The sequence below is a fragment of the Dermacentor variabilis genome, chromosome 7 (genome assembly GCF_050947875.1).
Source record: "Dermacentor variabilis isolate Ectoservices chromosome 7, ASM5094787v1, whole genome shotgun sequence".
In the NCBI taxonomy this organism is placed as follows: Eukaryota; Metazoa; Arthropoda; class Arachnida; order Ixodida; family Ixodidae; genus Dermacentor; species Dermacentor variabilis.
Window position 1 is genome coordinate 70,735,871 of NC_134574.1, and position 20,466 is coordinate 70,756,336.

A 20,466-nucleotide genomic window follows, 5' to 3' on the forward strand; every position below is an offset into this window, starting at 1 on the left:
TGCGCCGAGATCTAAAAATATGCAGCTGCCACATAGCTGGACAGAACCAAGATAACAGTGTTTGCCGTCGCTTGGAGATGTTCAGATTGTTTTGCATTCCGCCTACCTACATAATTAGTGTTAATTAGTTAATCAAGTTATCATATACTATAATTAGATTAAAACCGTTAGTGATAAAACTGGAGAGCAACATGAAATTCCCGATACATATTTCTGCTGCTCAATGCGTGCTACATACAACTGTTTTTCCGGACGTGAAACAAGCCCGCAAATACACGCAAAGATGCCGCGCGACTGGCCGCTCGAGGCACTTTGTGTGTATTTGCGGGCTTCTTTCACGATCGGAAAAACACTTGATGTAGCAGGTACTGAGCACCAGAGAGCTGTATCGCGAGTTTTTGCCGTTGTTATACAATTTCCTCATTGACAATTTTCATATAATTATGACATTTGAGGTTCCTAATTGATAAAGACTTAAGTATCTAACTTGTCGGTATGCAAAAAAATATATAATTCGAGTATCTACAAACAACGGCAACAAACATTACCATGGTTCTTTCCAGCTGCGTGCTATTTTGCACATTTTAAAATCTTTTTGCATGATAGTCGGGACACCCTGTATATTTTACTGCTTTTGATATAGTCGTGGTCTCTCTTTCGCGGTTGCTCGAATATTCCGGAACGGAGAAAAGTTCCTGATCTAGAATTTCGCCTTCTTTATTGATAAGTACGAGTAAGAATTGCTGCTCCCGTTTTTTCCCCTAAGCACGCATGCTCCTGTATGCTGCAGCTCTATATATTTCTTGCACGGAGCAGCGATTTCCGCGGTGCCAACCACAGGCGTGTCAGCAGCCGCTGTGTCCCATTGAGAAACTACGTTTCACCAACCCAGCGACTCTGACGATTTACACACAGAAAAACCTGTTCCAGAACAACACAAACGTGAAAGGAAGAGTTCCCGCGAAGCTTCTTCATAAGTGCCCGAGGGTGAGCAAGTAAGCTGCCGCGCTACCAGGTCGTACGTTTTGAGTTTTGCCTGCTGTGCGATGGTGGGAAAAGCCTCTCTATTTTTTGCGTACACGTAAAAATGTATACTGATGTTTTCCGCGCAATAATATGAGCAGATGTGTGAGACAACTCTACTCACAGCACGGTTATCAGCAATATTTATTTGTGATAAGCTGATTCCAAGATATGCGATGCTCTTGTTGGGCGTTCTGTCCGTCGCTGTTGTGCCAATCTGTCATTTATATTTAGTACGAGAGTATGCGTAGAATATCTTCATTCCCTGTTAATACTGTGAAATGATTTGTAGCAGGAATTCCTTTCTCTACTCTTAGCGTTCTTTTTTGCAAGAGCTTCGTTTGTAGATACTATTTCTGAAGAGCTTAGCCAATGGTGTATCTCCAATGCACGTGATTTCGCCTCCTCGCTTCCACTGGGAAACCTGAAAATAAGGCAGCAATTTTCTACGTTAGACAAAAACAACCATTATAATCTACACCAAATCCTTGTGTCGTGGTACTTGAGAAATGTCTCAAGTCACGTAACTAAAGAGAACATGTTTGCAGTTCGGGTTTTATGGGTCAGCGCCCGTACATAGAAAGATGGGTTACGTGGTTCGACCTCAGTAAAAACAATCATGCGCATATTTACCACAAATATTTGCCTATTTGCAATCAGTGCCCAGCTCGATGCCTGAATGCCGCAAGTCAAAAGATTTTTGCAGCTTGACCAAATGGTAGCGCTACTCGTGCTACTGGTACAGGCGTTTGGCAATGGGCAATTTGCCTTTTGTTACTTTTGTCGTTCATTATATATTTATGATTTATTTGTGAAAGCATTTAATTATATCATGTAGTATATTACTGTTTTCCGAGCTTAATAAATTTATATCGGAGCGACATACGCAAATAAATTTATTTTTAGCGATAACGGCTGCAACATGTTGCAACTGAAATAACCTGTCACTTGTCTCATAAAATGTGGTTTTCTGCAAAGATCTGCGTTAATAGTTCTTGCATTTCGTGCATATAACAACAGGTTGCCAGTTTTAAATACACAGAGCAAATACAATCGGCAAGACCCATCTACTCTGAAAATTACCTGAACAATTAGGCACGGGCTGATGTATGGCTTATGAAACCAATATTTGCAAGTGTAAATCACCAAGGATCACACGGGTGATTGAGGTACCTGTTCGTGGTCCAAATTCTTGTAAAACCAAGTGTGCCGTTCTAGCCCATTAAGTACATTGACGTTCAGATAATCGATATTTTTCACTGAAACGCGCACAAGTATGCATGTCACAGGCAATGCAAACTTTTTCTCGTATAAGCTTTTCTGTTGCTCCTACTGCGTGGAGGCTATTGTAGTAAGAAAGCCTCGTCCAGCGAAGCAAATTATTTTAGTGTGTACGATTGAAAGACCAACGAAAGCAACACAAAGCACTTATTCTGGGCCTCAGTGTATTAAATGGCGTTCTCCTTCATTATTCTGTACATGTGAATTTCTACAAACCACTCTTAATGAATGAGAAGTCAAATCTTCCGAACCATGGCAAACGAGACCTTATATCTAGCCAATCTGCTTTTCAAAAGATGTGCTACCCAAATGACAACATGAAAAGGAATATTGGTCTCTGCATCAATATACTTTTACAATTTGTACCTTGAATTAAAAGAACATATTAAATAGTGGTTAGTGGATCTGTAATTTGAACTAATTTGTGTCGAAAGGGGCAACAGACTTTAGTCACCTGTCTTCCGTCGTGTCTATGACGGATGCAAAAGTACTATTACGGATCACTTATTGTAATGAGTACGTAAATGACGGTTATAATTCCTTATAATTTTACTATGTATAATCCACCCTGTATAAAACGTGTGATAGTTACCGTTCGAAAAAAAATAGATTAAAATTAATTCCCTTTATTCAGTGCCAGCTTTGGTAGTCGAAGAAGGTGCAGCTTCGCCCATAATGCGAAGTCGTCACATAGCAGCGGAAGCGATGTTATGGGGAGTAAGTCTTGCGTTGTTCTGTACGATATTGTTCCAAGTTTTTGATTTCAAAATATTTTACGTTTAAAAGTGTTCGGCGTGCATGGCGCACAGCAAGTGTTATTCTAGCGCTAAGTTTGAGCCCAGTGCTAGAATAACAGAATATCTAGTTTTTGGTTTATGTGAGAATTTCCGTTCTCGACTGCCCACGTTTGTGCTGCATTCGGCCACCGTCGCCATGCCTTTCATCAAGCGGTACATTTAAAGCTCGCGACCGTGAGCTGCGTGGGATTCCTCTTCACCGCAACTGCGGGGCAAGAATTCTGCTGTCGTCATGCTGTTTATGCAATGAAGCCGTCGTCACATCATGGCTGTCACGCCGTCATCCTCGTCGTCATCATTCCATGGTTGCCACACCGTCTTCGTTACGCTGTCGCCCTTACTTTGTCGTCATGCCGTCGTCATCCCACCGTCTCCGCTGTGAAATCGCCGCGACGCCTCTGTCGTCGTCATTCCATCACCGTCACACCGTCGTTGTCGCTCCGCGGCCGTCATTCCATTGTCGTCATGCTATCTTCGTCAAGCTGCAGAGGTCACATTGCCATCGTCAATCCGTCGCAATAATTTCTGCTTCTTGATATTGCAGTGGTCACACTGTCATCTTCATTCCATCATCGTCACACCGCCGTCGCCAAGTCTTAGTAGTAGCCGTATTCTTGTTGTCATTGCGTACATGATCGCATCACGCACAACTTGACGTCTGGGCAGGTTTGCTCCACGAGGCTATCTCTTTGCATAAGCGATACTCCTGCTATGGTAAGTAGGTAATATCATTATTTCACCACAGTTTAATTCGGAAGCGTAGTGAATAGACTTGGGTCTGTTCATGACGGTGGCCTTACCAGTGGACGGTTTGGCAGCGGGCAGTATTAGGGTAGCGGTAGTTTCACAGTAATTGCTTAATTGAGATGTCTTTCTGCTTCTTGAATTACTTTGAAAAATAAGTTCAATGTTCCGAAGCTTCCAACTGACGAATTATTCGCCCTCGCTCTACAATCTGCTAGCCTCCTAGTTAGCTCAGGCGATGAGCGACCACGCTGGAGAAGTGGTGGTCACGGATTAACTGCCCGGACCCGTGGAAATTTTAATCATTTCCAAAGGTGTCTTTCTGAAGCAAGCGAATACCTTAGCTTCATTGTATTCTTGGGCGGATGAAAACACAACCGTTTTCTTGAGCTCTTACTTCTAAAAGATGAGATCCGCTGAAACCCAATCGAAATGCGCATGTTAACCCTTCAACTGGCAGATGAACGATATTTTTGATTAAGAGAAATTTCAGCACGAGCAAGACGAATCTAGATACTAGTCTGTACCTCAAAATTTGCCTTGATTTTGTCACCTCCTCCCGCATTCGTGTTAACAGAAATGCTTATAGTGAGCGCCAGCAGATGTTTTGGGAAAATTTGCCGGTTTCGTCGCTCTCCTGAGCGCACGTGGTGGCCACGTTCTCGCCGCTGTGAAAGTTGTTTCGCTTGTTTAAGCAAGCTCCCAATTCTCTGTATAGAGGTGCCGCCGGAGCAAACACACTGACTGTGCCGAGGAAACCATATGCCGCCTTGAGGAAGACAAATCCACTTGTCTAAACCTTGGTTCCCGATTTCCCCTCGTTCTCGTTTTGCTCGATCATCGTGAATTTCCATCTCCCGCCTTCCCCGTGTTGTTCCTGACCATCTCAAAGCACTTCTGGTGTTAGGGATCTTGTAGGCGATGTTCGGAGACGCTCAATAAAATTGTTGAGCTGCGAATTAAAGCTTGAGGAAGGCTTTTCGTTCTCTGCACCTGATGTACCACCTTCGGTGGCCTTTATGAATTACAAGCAGAAATTATTGAATGAAGATTGCATTTAAATGAAATAGAGGGCTTGAACCGCATGTTTGAAATCTTGTTTTGTGCGAACCACATAAAATATTTCGGGCAGCTTGCGCAATACTATGAAAACGTCGGTTTGGGACCTTGTAGTAACTGTGACATTGTCGCGCTCACCGAGCGGTGAACAAAACGGTAATCTACTGTTCAACGAGAGGGCAGGGAAACGCAGCGCAATATTTTCAGTTTTCCCTAGCCACTAAGAGCCTCATTTAAATTGCGATAATGAACACTATCTTATAAATGATACTACGTAGAATGTGCACCTTAAAACGTCAAAGCGTTCAGTAGGCAGGAAAAATGTCTTTTTGCTGGCTTTGTAGGGATACCTAGTCTATAGCATTAAAGCCATTACTGTAGGCTAAGCTAACTCACGCTTCTTCGACCACCACGAAGTTTTGTATCGATCCCCGTTATTAAAAAGCCATGGCGTACTGTCAGCGAAAAAAAAATAAACAAGAAATAAACAGACCACGGCTTAGGTGGCCGGAGTGGCTGCGGGGCCACACCGGGACTCTGCTATCTCGCTCCGCGCGCTGACGGCGAGAGTGCCTCGACTGACGCCAGACTTTGCCCTAACTTTCACGCGGGGCCTAGTCACGCTTGAGAAATTTCTAGTGCGCCGTTCGGTTGCTCTGGTGCTGACGATAGTGACGAAGGGGACTGCCGGTTAGTCTAGTAGATGGCGCTGTCGCACAGTAGCGGATTAGTAGCGGATGGCAGCCGCCAATCAAACCGTGGCACTGAGAAGGAACGAAGACCCGTTCTAATTGTTGTTTTGCTTATATTCACCTTATTTTTCATATTAGTGCATGTCGCCGGCGTCCACCACTGCTAGATTTTATGCAACGTAACGCAAGTAGCCACGACGGCGGCTACGGTGACGCGCGCTCTTTCACGCCGGCGCGATAGGTTACAGGCGCCAAGCTTTACTGAGGGCACGCCTGTCGAGATTACTTTTCCGACATTAACTCCAGCAGTGGGTTTAATATTTATGTCAGCGACGCCTCTGAAAACTGCTTCAATTAGTTACTACAATGCGTACGCCGTTATGAAACTTTACAGAAGTACGGCCAGGAACAGGTAATTGGGAAGACGAATCGGAAAGTGGTCAGTTATAAAAGTTTTTTCACGGGAACATTCCATGGCTCGAAGGGGTCCTCAGTCCCATGAAAAGTTGCTGTCGACCGCGATGGCTTGGCTTACTCGCCTTCCCATCGAGAGCACCGCTACTACAGCTTCGGACGTCCGCGCAGCGCTTCCCACTCTTGTCGCCAGCGCGCAAAGCGAGATAGGAGCGCCCCGCTGTGGCCCCGCAGCTGCTCTGGCCACCTAAGCACTGGTCCGTTTACTTTTTTGGTCCATATTACATACGAGAAAAAGGTGAAAGACTTTTATGTGCCCAAATCTAGAACATGAAACAAATGTAATGTTATTATTATTATTATTATTATTATTATTATTATTATTGCTCGAACACATGATTTAAGTATCACTATGTTCATACATCCTAAGCGATGCCACTTCGCATTCGTGACTATATCAGCAACGTTCCGTCTTGCTCGAAGTGTTTGGATGGCTTGGTATTTAAATAGGAAAGCAGTTTTCGCGAAGAACGAGCGGGAAACCAGATCTTACCATGCGGTTAAGGCTGGAAAAGCAGAAAACGCCCTTATTCGATGTGACTGACCACTTGCTGTGGTCCTCGCGGCTTGAAAATATTAGGGATCCGAACTGGGTTTGCACTTTGACGACTTGTACATCAGTGACACTGCGCTTGTGTGCGCAATACATGTCCTGGGCGCCACCGGCGCCATTTTTCCAAGACTGAACGGTAATGCTGTCGCCCACTTTGTCACTGAGCTCTTGCGTATAGATGTCTGCAAAACGTGTAGTAGAAAGTTATTAATAACTACTACAAAATACATTCTTACACACACACACACACACACACACACACACACACACACACACACACACATATATATATATATATATATATATATATATATATATATACATATATATATATATATATATATATATATATATATATATATATATATATATATATATATATATATATATATATATATATATATATATAAGAGAGACAGCGAGAGAGCCAGTAATAACGGAGCGAGATTATATTTGCAGCGCAAATGCAAAAGGAAGCATTTACCTTTAGTGTTCATGAGGAAACAACGTTCTCTAATTCAGCCAGATTTTGTACACTTAATTTCTTCGGCTCTATTAGAATTATACATGACAATCAGTGCGGGCACAGAAAGCTGCCTGAAACTCAAGCTCCACCATTTCAGATGAAATAACGTAGTGCAGTGGTAAAGAATTGAGTACTACGAAAGAACCACCTGTAAAAATTCACCTGCTATTTGAGAACATTCACATGTAGTCATGCGCAGGACCTGGGCATGACCTGGGCCCCACCCGCCCCGCGGGCCAGGCTTGGTAAAGAACTACTTGGCGGACCTGGGCCTGGGCCTGTCTCTGATTTGACGCCATAGGCCAGGGACAGTTTACTGATAAACCTATAGGCCGGGTCTTCGAATACGTGCGGGCACTCTACATAGATCCGAGGTATGGTGTGAAAATTTAAAGGGACAATTTAGAAAAAACTGGCTGTTAATTACCTTAAAAACGAGATGAAAAAGAGCTTTAATTCTGTTTTGTTTGATTTTCTTATGTAAAAGGTATTCTAACTATATTTCTTGCTCTCTTACTAAGAACAAGCTCTGTTATCGCGAAAGAGAGAGATTGAACTTTAATAACCGAAGGCGAGTTGTTCGGTCGCCTTCCTTGCGCATGGCCTCCTCAGTCCACGAAGCCATGTAAGGAGTGCCTGCCTTGCTTTGTGCACAAACTGGTACTGGTCGCCATGGTTGAGGCTGGTGAGCTGCTGGGTCGCCGACTGCTCTGGTCTGGAGCGCGGGATAAGGGCGATGTTGGTGTTTCGTTTGCGTTCCCATATACAGGGTGTTTGACGTGCGTCAGTACTTGCAGTCCTAAGTGTAGAATAACTGAGGTTGTATTTATTGCCCCGTTAGAAAGTGTTCTTTGGTACTGCCATTTGCTAGGCATTGTTATGCTTTCCAAGTTCGCTTGACGTTGTCTGAGTTATGGCGTCCACTTTCGAGAGCTTCGGGTGTCGCGGGATATAGATTCTTTTCTACAGTCTGTGGTGTGCGAGTATGTCCGTGTATTCGCGCGGCACAGGTTCGCCTGAAGAATTCGCTGTTCTGTCTTCTAGCGAGGTTGCCCGGTTAGTATGTTCTCCAGCTGCAGCATGAGCTGCCTTGTTGCATGCTAGGGACGGGTGTCCTGGCGTCCAGCCTTTGTAGAGTTCGGGTAAGGGATTAGTGTGTTCGAGGATGCGTAAGGCGGCTGTCGATATTCTGCCAATCGTATAATTGTTACACGCTATTTGCGAGTAGGTCAAGATCGTGACGTAATCGGCTGAGTTATCCATGATGGCTAACCTCTTCCTGGTTGTCTGTGCCTGCTGCAGCGTGTACCATGGCCGCTCCATGTTCTTCCTTTAGTATGTTAACTATACTAAACCAGTATGCCTGCCTGCCTCATTACTTGGTTGAGTCGGTGTACCTGGCCGTTTCGTCTTTCCCGTTGGAGCGCTGCAGAGCGCGCACTCCTCCCTCTCTTCTTGCTACGTAGCGTTCAGGGTGCAAGCTTCGTGGGACAAGAGACGCTTCTATTTGGTTCCTGATTTGCAGTGTCGCTGCTCTCGACAGGGCCTGGCTGTTCCCTTACGAAAATGCCTATTGACATTATTTAGAACACCTACCCACTTTCTATTTACTTGACTGACAGTCTATTTACATTTACATTCTAGTAACATTTGTTCATACACTGTCAAAATACTTCATTCTTACTTTTGTATAAAGAATATTTTAAGTACACTGTTAAAAAATTTCCTTATTAGTTTTCTATAAAGAATATTTTAACTACACTGTTAAAATACTTCCTTCTTACTTTCTATAAATAATTTTTTAAGTACACCGTTAAAAGACTTCCTTTTTACTTTTTTATAAAGAATATTTTTAATACACCGTTAAAAGACTGCCTTCTCACTTTTGTATAAAGAATATTTTCAGTACACCCTTAAAAGGCTTCTTTCTTACTTTTGTATGTAGAATATTTTGAGTGCCCCGTTAACTTATCTTCTAGCTTTCGTCTAAATAGCAACTTTAGTACTCCGTCAAAAGGCTCGTTACTTTTATGTAAAGAGCGTTTTACTATACATCACCAAAATATTTTTCTGAAGGACACGTATCCTCAGTACGTCCACAGCTCGTACGGTTTGCCAAAAAATATTTAGAATGGGAAGTAACTTGGAGAGTTTTGATAAATTTTCCTAACACACATTATTGCCGATATATGACATACTGAGGAATCAAGTTCTTTGTATTGTATTGACACGTGTACTTGGTTGTCTTTCTCGGGCGACAGGTTTCACCGCCTAACAAATGTTATCGTACAACGCAGGACGCGCCTGCATGTAGCGGAAGTTTCTGGAATGTTATCGATGCTTCCATCCGCTGTCTGTGACCGAACCTTGTTTAATCTGATTGCATGTGTGCGCGACGCGAATAATGTAGAACATTGTGGAAGGCACGCGGGTCCCAGCGATTACTCTGGAACATTCGACCACTGATGTGTAAAAGCCGACGTGCTTGACCCGCTGACCAGATTTTCGACGACTGCCCACCGTGTTCGCCGCTATCGTTGTGCTATAAGTGTAGCCTGTCTTTGTGGGCACAGGTTCGCCCAATAAAAGTTAGTTTCGTATTTTGCAGTATTCCTGCTGTGTTCTTTATACGTCACTCCACGTGACATTTGGTGGAGGTGCTTTTCGTTCATGTACCAGGGGCCCCGGACAAGCCGTAACCCAAGCGCGGACCTCAAAGAGAACACCAACGTAGTCCCGGACCATCGAGTAAGCCGCCGCCTTCAACAGCTGCCCCCGGAGCACGGACTTCTACCTGACAAGACCAAGAAAATTGTGGCCAAGGCAACCCCAATGGTAGCCGCAGCGTCCCCCATCGTGCTGAAGCAGCCCAGGGAGCCTACGACGTCCCGCAGTTCAACATTCGAGGACCCGGAAACCTGGCTTGAGACGTATGAGAGGGTTTCTGCATTTAACAACGGGAACAGCGACGACAAACTGCGACATGTCTTCTTTGCATTGGAAGACGCTGCCAGGACGTGATTCGAGAACCGAGAAGCCACCTTAACGACCTGGGACGTTTTCTGAAGCGGCTTCCTGCAGACATTCACAAGCGTCGTACGCCGAGAACGAGCCCAAGCACTACTAGAAACCCGAGTGCAGCTGCCTAATGAGACCACCGCGATTTTTACAGAAGAAATGAGCCGCCTATTCTGCCACGCCGACCCGGAAATGTCCGAGGAAAAGAAAGGCCGCCTACTGATGCGTGGTGTAAAGAAGTAACTTTTTGCCGGAATGGTAAGGAGCCCACCTAAGACCGTCGAAGAGTTTCTTCGAGAGGCCACCAGCATCGAGAAGACACTGGAAATGCGGAACCGGCAATTCGTCCGCCGCACGAACTCGACAGACTACGCCAGAGTTCAGTCACTGGCCACCGACGACCTGCGCGAGACTATCCAAGCGGTTGTGCGGGAGGAACTACAAAAGATGTTCCCTTCATCACAGCTTTAAGTGGCTTCAATTGCCGACGCCGTCCGTGAGGAGCTCCAACAACTCAGAGTAGCCCCTGAATCACCGCAGCCGATGACATACGCCGCTGTAGCCTGCCGTCACGTACACACTCCGCGCCCACGGCAGGGCCCAGTGACGACACAGTTCCGTCGTCCGCCAGCACGCCAACCCATCGCCCCACGCAGCATTCCAAGGAAGACTGACGCTTGGCGAGCCCCCGACCACCGTCCGCTTTGCTGTCACTACGGAGAAGCCGGGCACATCTACCTTCGATGCCCATACCGGGAGATGGGACTCCGAGGGTTCACCGTTAACGCTCCGCGACCAAAGATTGGCGAACGACCTCGCGATATCGCCGACTACCTCGCCGCCACTCAGTGGAGCCCTCGACGAGCGTCCCTCCCGTTCGCCGTCATCAGGCCGCTACCTGTCGCCGCAGCGCCGACCATAGACCGGATCAGCCCGCGGCCGCTCTGCGAGCCCATATCCGCAAAACTAAAAGCAGCAACCGATGGAGGTGCGGTAGCTGTTCGTCGTACTAACGAAGATCCTCCGCCGCCCACGAAGACGAGGAAGAGACCATCTCGACGACATAATGACGAGACGCCGCTGTCCCGACCAAGTCAGGATGCCAAGACTACACCGACGAAAGACGACGATGCGACGTTCCAACTTCAGTTCAACACGACGCAGCCGTGATCCGTCGCCAAGACCTAACTGCAACGCCAGACAAAGAACCACCCACCTCGAAGTACTTCTCGACGGCCACGCACTGACCGCCTTAGTGGACACAGTGACACAGGGGCACATCGCCGCCCAGTTGAAGAAAGTTAAGACTGCATGGGAGGCCCTCAAATTAGGACCGCTGGAGTACACCTCATAACGCCGACTGGAATTTGCACGGCAACAGTTACCATTCACGACGGGACTTACCCTGCCACCTTCGTTAGCCTCCAACAGTGTTCACGAGACGTCATTCTCGGCATGGACTTGCGGAACCAACACGGCGCAATCATCGACCTGAAGTCGAAGTCAATAACACTGTCAGAAGATCAAGCGATACCGCCGGAAAGCCTTCCTAATCTCCGCGCCTTGAGTGTGCTCGAAGATCAAGTGAGCATCCCGCCTCGCTCCAGCATTGTTATTTTGGTCAGCACCGAAACGCCCGCTCACGTAGAATGCGTCATTCAAGGTGACCAACGTCTTCTGCTCGATCGCAAAATTTGCGTCGCAAGAGAAATCGCTCAACTGCACGGAGGAAACACGAAACCGTTGCTGACAAACTTCATCCAGGTGTTCAAGCACATGAACAAGGGCACGACGATCGCATACATCGAGGAAATTCCGGAAAACAGCAATGCGTTTGTCCTCTCGGATTCCGCCGCATCTACCCCGACGACCTTAGTTCCCGAGCCAGACTTCGACATAAATCCAAATCTTCCCGCGATTAAGCAACAACAGCTCAGAAGTCTACTTCGACGATACGACGAGTGCTTTTCGACGTCATCAAGGATTCGACGAACCCCAGTCGTAAAGCATCGCATAATAAGTGAAGAGGGCGCTCGACCTCTCCGCCAGAGCCCATACCGAGTTTCGACGCGAGAACGCGAAGCTATAAGGCACCAAGTCGACGAAATGCTGCGCGACGACATCATCCAGCCATGCAAAAGCCCGTGCGCATCTCCTGTAGTCTCGGTGAAAAAAAAAGGACGGAACCCTGCGTTTCTGCGTCGATTATCGTCGTCTGAACAAGATCACGAAGAAGGACGTATACCCCCTCCCACGGATAGACGACGCACTGAATCGGCTCTGCAACGCTAAATACTTCTCGTCAATGGACCTCAAGTCTGGCTATTGGCAAATAGAAGTCGACGAAAGAGATCGCGAAAAGACGGCCTTCATCACCCCAGACGGCCTCTACGAGTTCAAGGTTATGCCATTCGGACTGTGCTAGGCGCCTGCAACGTTCCAGCGCGTGATGCACACGGTTTTAGCAGGATTGAAGTGGCAGACCTGTCTCGTTTACTTGGATGACGTCGTCGTCTTCGCCGGAAATTTCGACGATCACCTGAGGCGGCTTGCAACAGTACTAGAGGCCATCAAGTCATTAGGGCTCACTCTGAAGGCGGAAAAGTGCCGATTCGCTTACGATGAGCTTTTGTTTCTAGGCCACGTCATCAGCAAATCAGGAGTACGCCCCGACCCACAGAAGACAGCTGCCATCGCAAAGTTCCCGCAGCCAACCGACAAGAAGGCAGTGCGCAGATTCCTTGGCATGTGTGCCTACTATAGGCGCTTTGTCAAGGACTTCTCACGCATCGCGGAGCTGCTAACACATCTAACCAGATGTGATGTCGAGTTCAAGTGGGAAACGCCGCAGGCCAATGCATTTCAAGAACTCAAACGACGCATGCAGACACCGCCGGTACATGCACACTTCGACGAGCACGCCGATACCGAAATCCACACTGACGCCAGTAGCCTAGGCCTCGGTGCCGTCCTAGTCCAGAGGAAAGGCGGACTTGAACGCGTGATATCTTATGCTAGCCGGTCGCTGTCAAAAGCGGAAGGCAATTATTCTGCGACTGAAAAGGAATGCCTCGCCATCATTCGGGCTACATCAAAATTCCGCCCTTGCCTATATGGGAGGCCATTCAATGTGGTCAGCGACCATCACGCGTTGTGTTGGCTAGCTAACTTAGAGGACCCTTCAGGATTGCTGGCGCGAAAACATTCAGATGCCGATTGCCTATCACGCGCCCCCATTGACCTGCCGCCGCAAGATGACGAGGATGTCGATGCCTTCCTTGAAATTATAAGCGCGGAAGACTTCGCTGAGCAGCAACGAGCGGACCCGGAGCTAAAAGGCCTCGTCAATTATTTGGAAGGGCACACCGATGTTGTCCCTAGGGCATTTAAGCGCGGATTGTCTTCGTTCACGCCTAAAACAACCTACTAGTTTCTTGTTTCTTCTTCTTCCTCTTCTTCTTGTTTCGTCGGCGCTGCGTCCAGAAGTACTGCTCACCCTACATGACGATCCGACCGCTGGGCACCTCGGTTTCTCCCGGACGCTATCGAGGATACAAGAAAGGTATTACTGGCCACGCCTAACCGCCGATGTCGCCCGTTACGTCAAGACATGTCGAGACTGTCAGCGACGCAAGACACCACCGACAAGGCCAACGGGATTACTACAGCCGATCAAGCCTCCTTATCGACCTTTTCAGCAGATCGGGATGGACGTGTTGGGAGCGTTTCCGACATGAACTTCCGGAAATAAGTTGATCGTCGTGGGGACGGGCTATCTCGCCCGCTTCGCTGATACAAAAGCTCTACCGAAAGGCAGCGCAGCCGAAGTGGGGAAATTTTTCGTCGAGAACATCCTGCTGCGACATGGTGCTCCAGAAGTCCTCATCACCGACAGAGGAACGGCTTTTACAGCAGAGCTCACGCAAGCCATTCTGCAATACAGCCAGCCAAGCCACAGGAGAACAACTGCCTACCACCCGCAGACGAATGGACTCATGGAGCGCCTGACCCTCGGCGACATGCTAGAAATGTACGTCAACGTCGAACACAAGACCTGGCATGCCGTCCTTCCCTACGTAACATTCGCTTACGACACGGCGGTGCAAGAAACAACATACCGTATTTTCGCGATTGTAACCACCCCCCGATTCTAAGCACCCCCCCCCCCCCCCCTCTATTTTCGTTGGGAATAATTGGGAAAAAAGTTTGCATGTGAATCGAAGCACCCCCCTATTTGTTAGGAAGAGCGTGTAGCCAAGGCCGCCAAGCGCACTTGCTCACTCTGTCGTCGAGCCGTCGGAGTCCCGAGGTGGCACGGCGTCCGGAGCGCGAGTACGCCGTACAGCCGGACTGTACGGCGAAAGCTGCAGAAAGCGTTCCCATCAATCATTGCAAAGAGGATTTCGGACGCGTGGAAGCGGGTCCAAGTGGACGGTGTGGTCAAATCATTTAAGAAGTGCTCGATCCCAAACCACTTCGACTGAAAGGAAGAAGACCTGAGGTGGGATACCGAGAGCAGCGGTTCAAGCGGTGCGACGAACTCGAGTGGCAGTGATAGTATCTGAGCATCCGACACAATCGGTGGGTTCACTGTCTGCACCAATTTTTCTCTTGAATCTTTGCAAAACAAAATGTTATTTTCTCGCACCCGTCTAGTCGTGATGTCGCAGCGGAAAGAGGGAGGGGGTGGAGGGTCATTCTAGATTTTTCGAATCTAAGCACCCCCCTCACTTTGGGCATCGCGATCATGAAAAAAAGGGGGTGCTTAGAATCGAGCAAATACGGTAGATCACGCCGTTTAAGCCGGTTTACGGCAGCAACCCGACGACGACGCTCGACGCCATGCTGCCGCACGTCACTGACGCAGAGAATCTTGACGTCGCTACCTTTCTCCAGCGCGCCGAAGAATCCGGACAGCTGGCGCGCCTACGGATCAAGAACCAGCAGCGTGCCGACACTACAATCTCCGACTACGCTTTGTCGAGTACGAGCCCGGCGACCATATTTGGGTAAGGACCCCAATACGCCGACGAGGACTCAGTGAGAAACTATTGCGACGCTACTTCGGACCCTACAAGGTCATCCAACGTATTGGCGGACTGGACTATGAGGTCATGCCAGACGGCATTTGGCATTCGCAGCGGCGCCGCACACGATGTAATGTGGTCCAAGTGGTGCGTCGTAAACCCTTTTACGGACGCTAATTAACTTTCCTTATTTTGTTGTTTTCTTTGGTACAAGTGACTTTCTTTATTGCTTTCGTTTGCAGCATCGGGTCGATGCTTTTTAAGAGGAGGGTATTTACACGTGTACTTGTTTGCCTTTATCGGGCGACACGTTTCACCGCCTAACAAATGTTATCGTACAGCGCAGGACGCGCCTGCATGTATCGGAAGTTTCTGGAATGTTATCGATGCTTCCATTCGCTGTCTGTGACCGAACCTTGTGTAAGTAACTTTATTTCGGTCCAGAGAAGACGCAGGGGAGACCCCGCGCCACCCGGCTAGTCCCGCTTAGGAACCGCCAAGGCGAGCTGGACGGCCCGATCGCGGGCACACTTGACGGCCAGGGTTTCGTCATTGAGTTCGGGGCTGCCCAAGAGCGCTGCCCAAGAGCGCAGCCCATCTATCGTAATCTGGTTGCATGTGTGCGCGACGCGAATAATGTAGAACTTTGTGGAAGGCACGCGGGTCTCAGCGATTACTCTAGAACATTCGACCACTGATGTATAAAAGCCGACGAACTTGACCCGCTGATCAGATTTTTGACGATTGCCGACAGTGTTCGCCGCTATCGTTGTGCGATAAGTGCAGCCTGTCTTTGTGGGCACAGGTTGGTCCAATAAAAGTTAGCTTTGTCTTTCACAGTATCCCTACTGTGTTCTTCATACGTCACTCCACGTGGCGATATCACAGTTCCAACCCAAGTCGGTAGAGGGTTCTTGACAGAGTGCCACAAAAATCGTTAAAGAATGGTGTTGGTAAACTGTTAGAACTAATCTTTTAAAGGTTCTACTCGACAACGTGAGCGTGCGGTGACGTCAGCACACTTTGAGAAAACATGCTTGCGCTGCACCACATGACCGGTGTTATAACGTAGTACTGTGCAGGCCGCGCACCAGTTGCACAGGTTTATCCTGGCTTAAGGCTTGTTAATTAAATGCGAATTTAGGCTTGAGCAGTGACCCCTCCCGCTTGCCGCAAGCATGCGGTCGTGCGGAAAACTGCACATTTCGCACAATGGTTCACAAATTTTGTAATACACTAGGCTCGCACATGCAGTGTAAACCGAAATGTGTGTGCCACTCCGAGAAAATTGCAAATTTTCACCCGACCAAGTGTGTGCGGGCAGGCGGGTGGTGTGGCGTGGGGCACGATCGTAAATCGGCCCTTACCATGCACTCCTATTTCAAGGCCACCAAACAGCTTTACAACGAGATAATCAGATCAGTGCACTCCGCGATATAAGTAGTACGCCCTAATCTGGTACGTGTCCGCACAGTAGCTCGACGATATTTGTTTAAAAGAAGAATAAGAGCCGAAACTCAGGGTAAGACGGAGCTAGAACGTTGCCGCTCAAACATCCAAAAGGCTGCAAAATACAGCTGCTGCTGAGTGAGAGCGAGTGTTGACCTGAGTAAGCGCACAGGTCGAATTTAAAGAAAAGCTGCTCTTTTCAAGTGAGTCCTTTCCGTGAAAAAAGAATTAAATTATCCTTACTGCATAAAAAATGTAGCTTTGTTCGCGTCCCTATTCGCGAGCTTTCGTCCCTGCCTCCTACCGACGGCTTTTGCACAATAAAGGGAACAAATATGACGTTGCATCAAAGTTAAGGCAACGTAACTATGTCAACTGATCTGCTTTACTGTGATGGTAGCTTGCTGTGTGAGAAAACAGAACGAAAAGGAATAATTACGCACTCTTAATATTCAGGGATTTCCATTCATAACACGGCGACAAAATTATGAGCTCCGACAAGGTGTTGCGGTGCCCTTATGACATAGGTAATTACGGCATTCCGGATACCAAGAGCCAAGACAACAAAGGCCATGCTTTTGCCGTGCTTCTGGCGTCAGAAAACCGGTAAGTCATAGCCGCCACGCTTCGGACGTATATTTGACTATGCAAATGCTACTACAATATTCTTCAGATTTATTTTGCGCTCGGCGCCATGAAACAAATTTTTCTCTTTGAAAGCGGCAAGTGCTAAAGGATGTTTTGCGCAAAATAGGATAACCTCCTAATTTACCCCATATGATTTCATTTTTCTCTTTTTATTACGTTTGGAGAAAAAAGTCGGTTTTCAGAACAGTCTCTGTCTTGAAAGATAAAACTATACAACCCCTAAATGCGCAACAAAATTGAGCCGGCGGTCTTGTCAGGTTCCTTTTCAACATCGGCAGTAAGGAGCATTCCTCGCTATAAATGCAGTTTCCAGAAAGAGTTGCGCACACAAATGCCCGCCACATCTTTCACCGAGAGGCGATGATTGTCTAGGTTCCAGTCAACCCTCGAAAGGTAAGGGGGGGGGGGGAGGCATGGCTCCGCGTAAAGAGCGTCTTTAGTTTCGTGGTGGTCAAGGCGAAGCGGGTGGATGGAAAGAATGTCACATGCCTCTTTCGCGCATGCGCACAAATTTGACAGTGGTCCGAGTTAAGGCAAAGAGGGAGACCATTGCAATGGCCATCATTTCCTCTGCGACGCCGGCGTGGTATGGTCGGAGCGATGTAGATACGTGTTTGGTCGCGTATTGTAGCAGAAATCTGGCTTTTTTTGCTGCTGTTTATGCTTATGCTGTGTTGTAGCTGATTCGTCCATGCACGCCAACCGGCAACGTGTTTGCGGAGCCCTCGTCGCTTTCTCTGTTCCGTGATGTGAACGTTTCTGCAGCTGCCTTGGCAGCTGTGGTGCAGTGTCGTATGAAGTGATGGTGATATAATATCGGCACTGTCCGTGTTTTTACCTGCACACTACACCAGTATCGAACAGCTGCTCCTCAAGACGGAACTGCGCCGAAGTCTTGTCTGTCTCCAACTTATAATAAAGGTATGTTCTTTGCAATCGTTTTCATCAAGATATTATTTTGATGCTATCTTGATTTCAGTTTCTTATGCCGCATTTTGGCAAGTTACTTTAGCGCGAACTGTAATGACGTGAAATGTTTTCATAACGATTTTTTTACACACTTGAATAACACCGCGTCATGCGGTTCACTTAAAGTTGCTTTAAACACGAAGCGTATAGACATTACGTTTTCACAGCGGTCGTGATGACTTAATCAAACAATCAAATATCACACGCGTGTGATATTTGATTGTTTGAACGAGGCGCGTGGGCGCCATCACTCTAGGAAAGAGGAGTAAGAACGAACCGGGCTCGCGCTGTGTATGTAACCGGTCAGTGCTGCAACCGCTGTTGTAAGTATAACCTGTAAATAGTTGCTCGTCTTACTGACTTGTCCTTCGCGTAACAATCTGAAATTGGTAGGAAGTCTAAAGACGTCCTATGAACACGTTTCTATGGGGAGTTGGTGGCCGATGGATTCTGGGGTGTTACAAGTGCATCATTAGGATGTATAAAAACAGTTGGCAGGAGTTCAACTGAGTGTTGGTAGGCTCTAGTAACAATAGTCTAAAGACAGACTAAGAAATTTTACTTGGAAATTTTTATAAGTGTTAGCGCTTTTTTGCGATTGCACTATTTCATGGCACTCGAGAGAATTGTTGCGATTGTGCCATTTTGCCGCTTTTATTGCATCGCAATGACGACTGCTTCATAGAGGCCACAGAACATACAGATAGATTTCGCCTTAACAGCAGTCACGGTGCCCTTCACGAGCTCTATGCTGTTCGTGCGCTGGTGCGATGGGCTGGTATGGCAGTGCATTTCCCACATTAAGTTATTTTGTGCCCAAGTTTGAATGCGCGCGTTTGAGCATTCAGTTGTGCTTCCACCTAAGCCTGCTCTAAAAACTATCTACAAGAGCCATTTCATTGTGATAGCAATTAGGATACCGAAGGGGCGTTCGTGCCGCCGAGGTTGAGCTGCCTCGATCGTGACGCGCGCGAGCAGCCCGCGCATGGAGAGGTTCGCTTTGCTGCAAAAGCGGCGAAGCCAAGTCCCCCTCACGCAAAGTATGATACCGGGCTGGCTAGTTGTTCATCGTGCTTAACGTTGCGTAAACAAAATGAATCATCGTCCCAATTCGCTTAATTGACTATGCCGTAGCTAGGACAGCGCTCTGGCTTCTATACAGCTGCCATTAGCGGTGTGCGTTTACACATGATCTTTCATACTAAGAAGCTGTGTGCATACGACACCGTGCGGCATACACTGGTCTGGCCGGAAAGAACAGTAAACGTCAAGCTAAACCTAGCGCTGCCAAACGCCAAAAGGTTTACTAGGTTTCCGTCTTTCTCGTCTCGTGCACGATAGAGGTGCGTCGTCAGTGACGCCGTTGTCAACATTATCGCGCTACGGCGTAGTGAAACTACATGTAGCTGTTAGAGCGTTGTTTCTGCTGCGCAGCAGCAGTAGTCTCGCGTTTTGGGCACCGCCATGTTGCCTACGCGTATTGTTAAAACAGCGTACTAGGAGCTAAGGTGCAGCGCTAAGCCTCGTTACAGCTGCCAACGCTTCGTCTTCTGACGAAACTGTTACATATTGAACGAATGTGCGCAATTATTGGAGTTAACAACACAAAACGTACGCAAGAGTTCTGCACACTTGCGTACAATAACATGCATTGGTAGAAATTTTAAACCCAGGTTTTGCTTCTGTCGGCTCTTTCAGTTTAACTGTTCCTGTGCTTTGTAGGAACAAGTTGTTCCCAATGTTTTATTGCCACTGCATGTAGTTTTACTGCAATGGCTTAAAATCGACCGCCGAGGCAAAGGTAACCTTAAGGCATGTACAGACCAAGATTATCCGGTGAATCCAGGCTAGGCCTGTTCATATAGTCCGAGGCCCGGGCCGGGTCTGCTCGTGTATACATGGGCCCGGGCTTCATGTGGTGCGATAGGGCAGGGCCAGGGTCGCGAAATTCGGCCCGTGCACTGCTCTAGTCGTACATGCGTACGGTCTCATCCTTCTTTATATTGCTCCCCGCGCTGTCCCTACCCTACCGCGCTTTTCTGACGCGCGCACTGATAGTGGTTGTGCAGATTCACCGTGCAGAATAGTATCCCTTTCGGAAGGCTACTAGCATAGTTCCTGTGACGGTGCTTACAGCCTGCATATGGCCTTCCGGTTGGAATGCTGTCCCCCGCAGACGGCGACGCGTGCGGTGCGACTCACGCGT

The 20,466-nt window shown here is 47.7% G+C and overlaps 1 protein-coding gene across 1 annotated transcript in view; it reads right to left on the minus strand.

Moving 5' to 3' along the window:
- Positions 1 to 1,154: 1,154 nt before the first annotated feature.
- The window catches only part of LOC142586838 (plancitoxin-1-like), a 110,047-nt gene continuing 90,735 nt past the window's right edge, over positions 1,155 to 20,466 (minus strand). The window contains exons 6-7 of the mRNA XM_075697705.1: positions 6,564 to 6,805; positions 1,155 to 1,447 (exon numbers count right to left, since the gene is read on the minus strand). Of these exons, the coding sequence (XP_075553820.1) occupies positions 1,337 to 1,447; positions 6,564 to 6,805 (353 nt within the window). The 3' untranslated portion in view covers positions 1,155 to 1,336. The remainder of the gene's footprint in view (positions 1,448 to 6,563; positions 6,806 to 20,466) is intronic.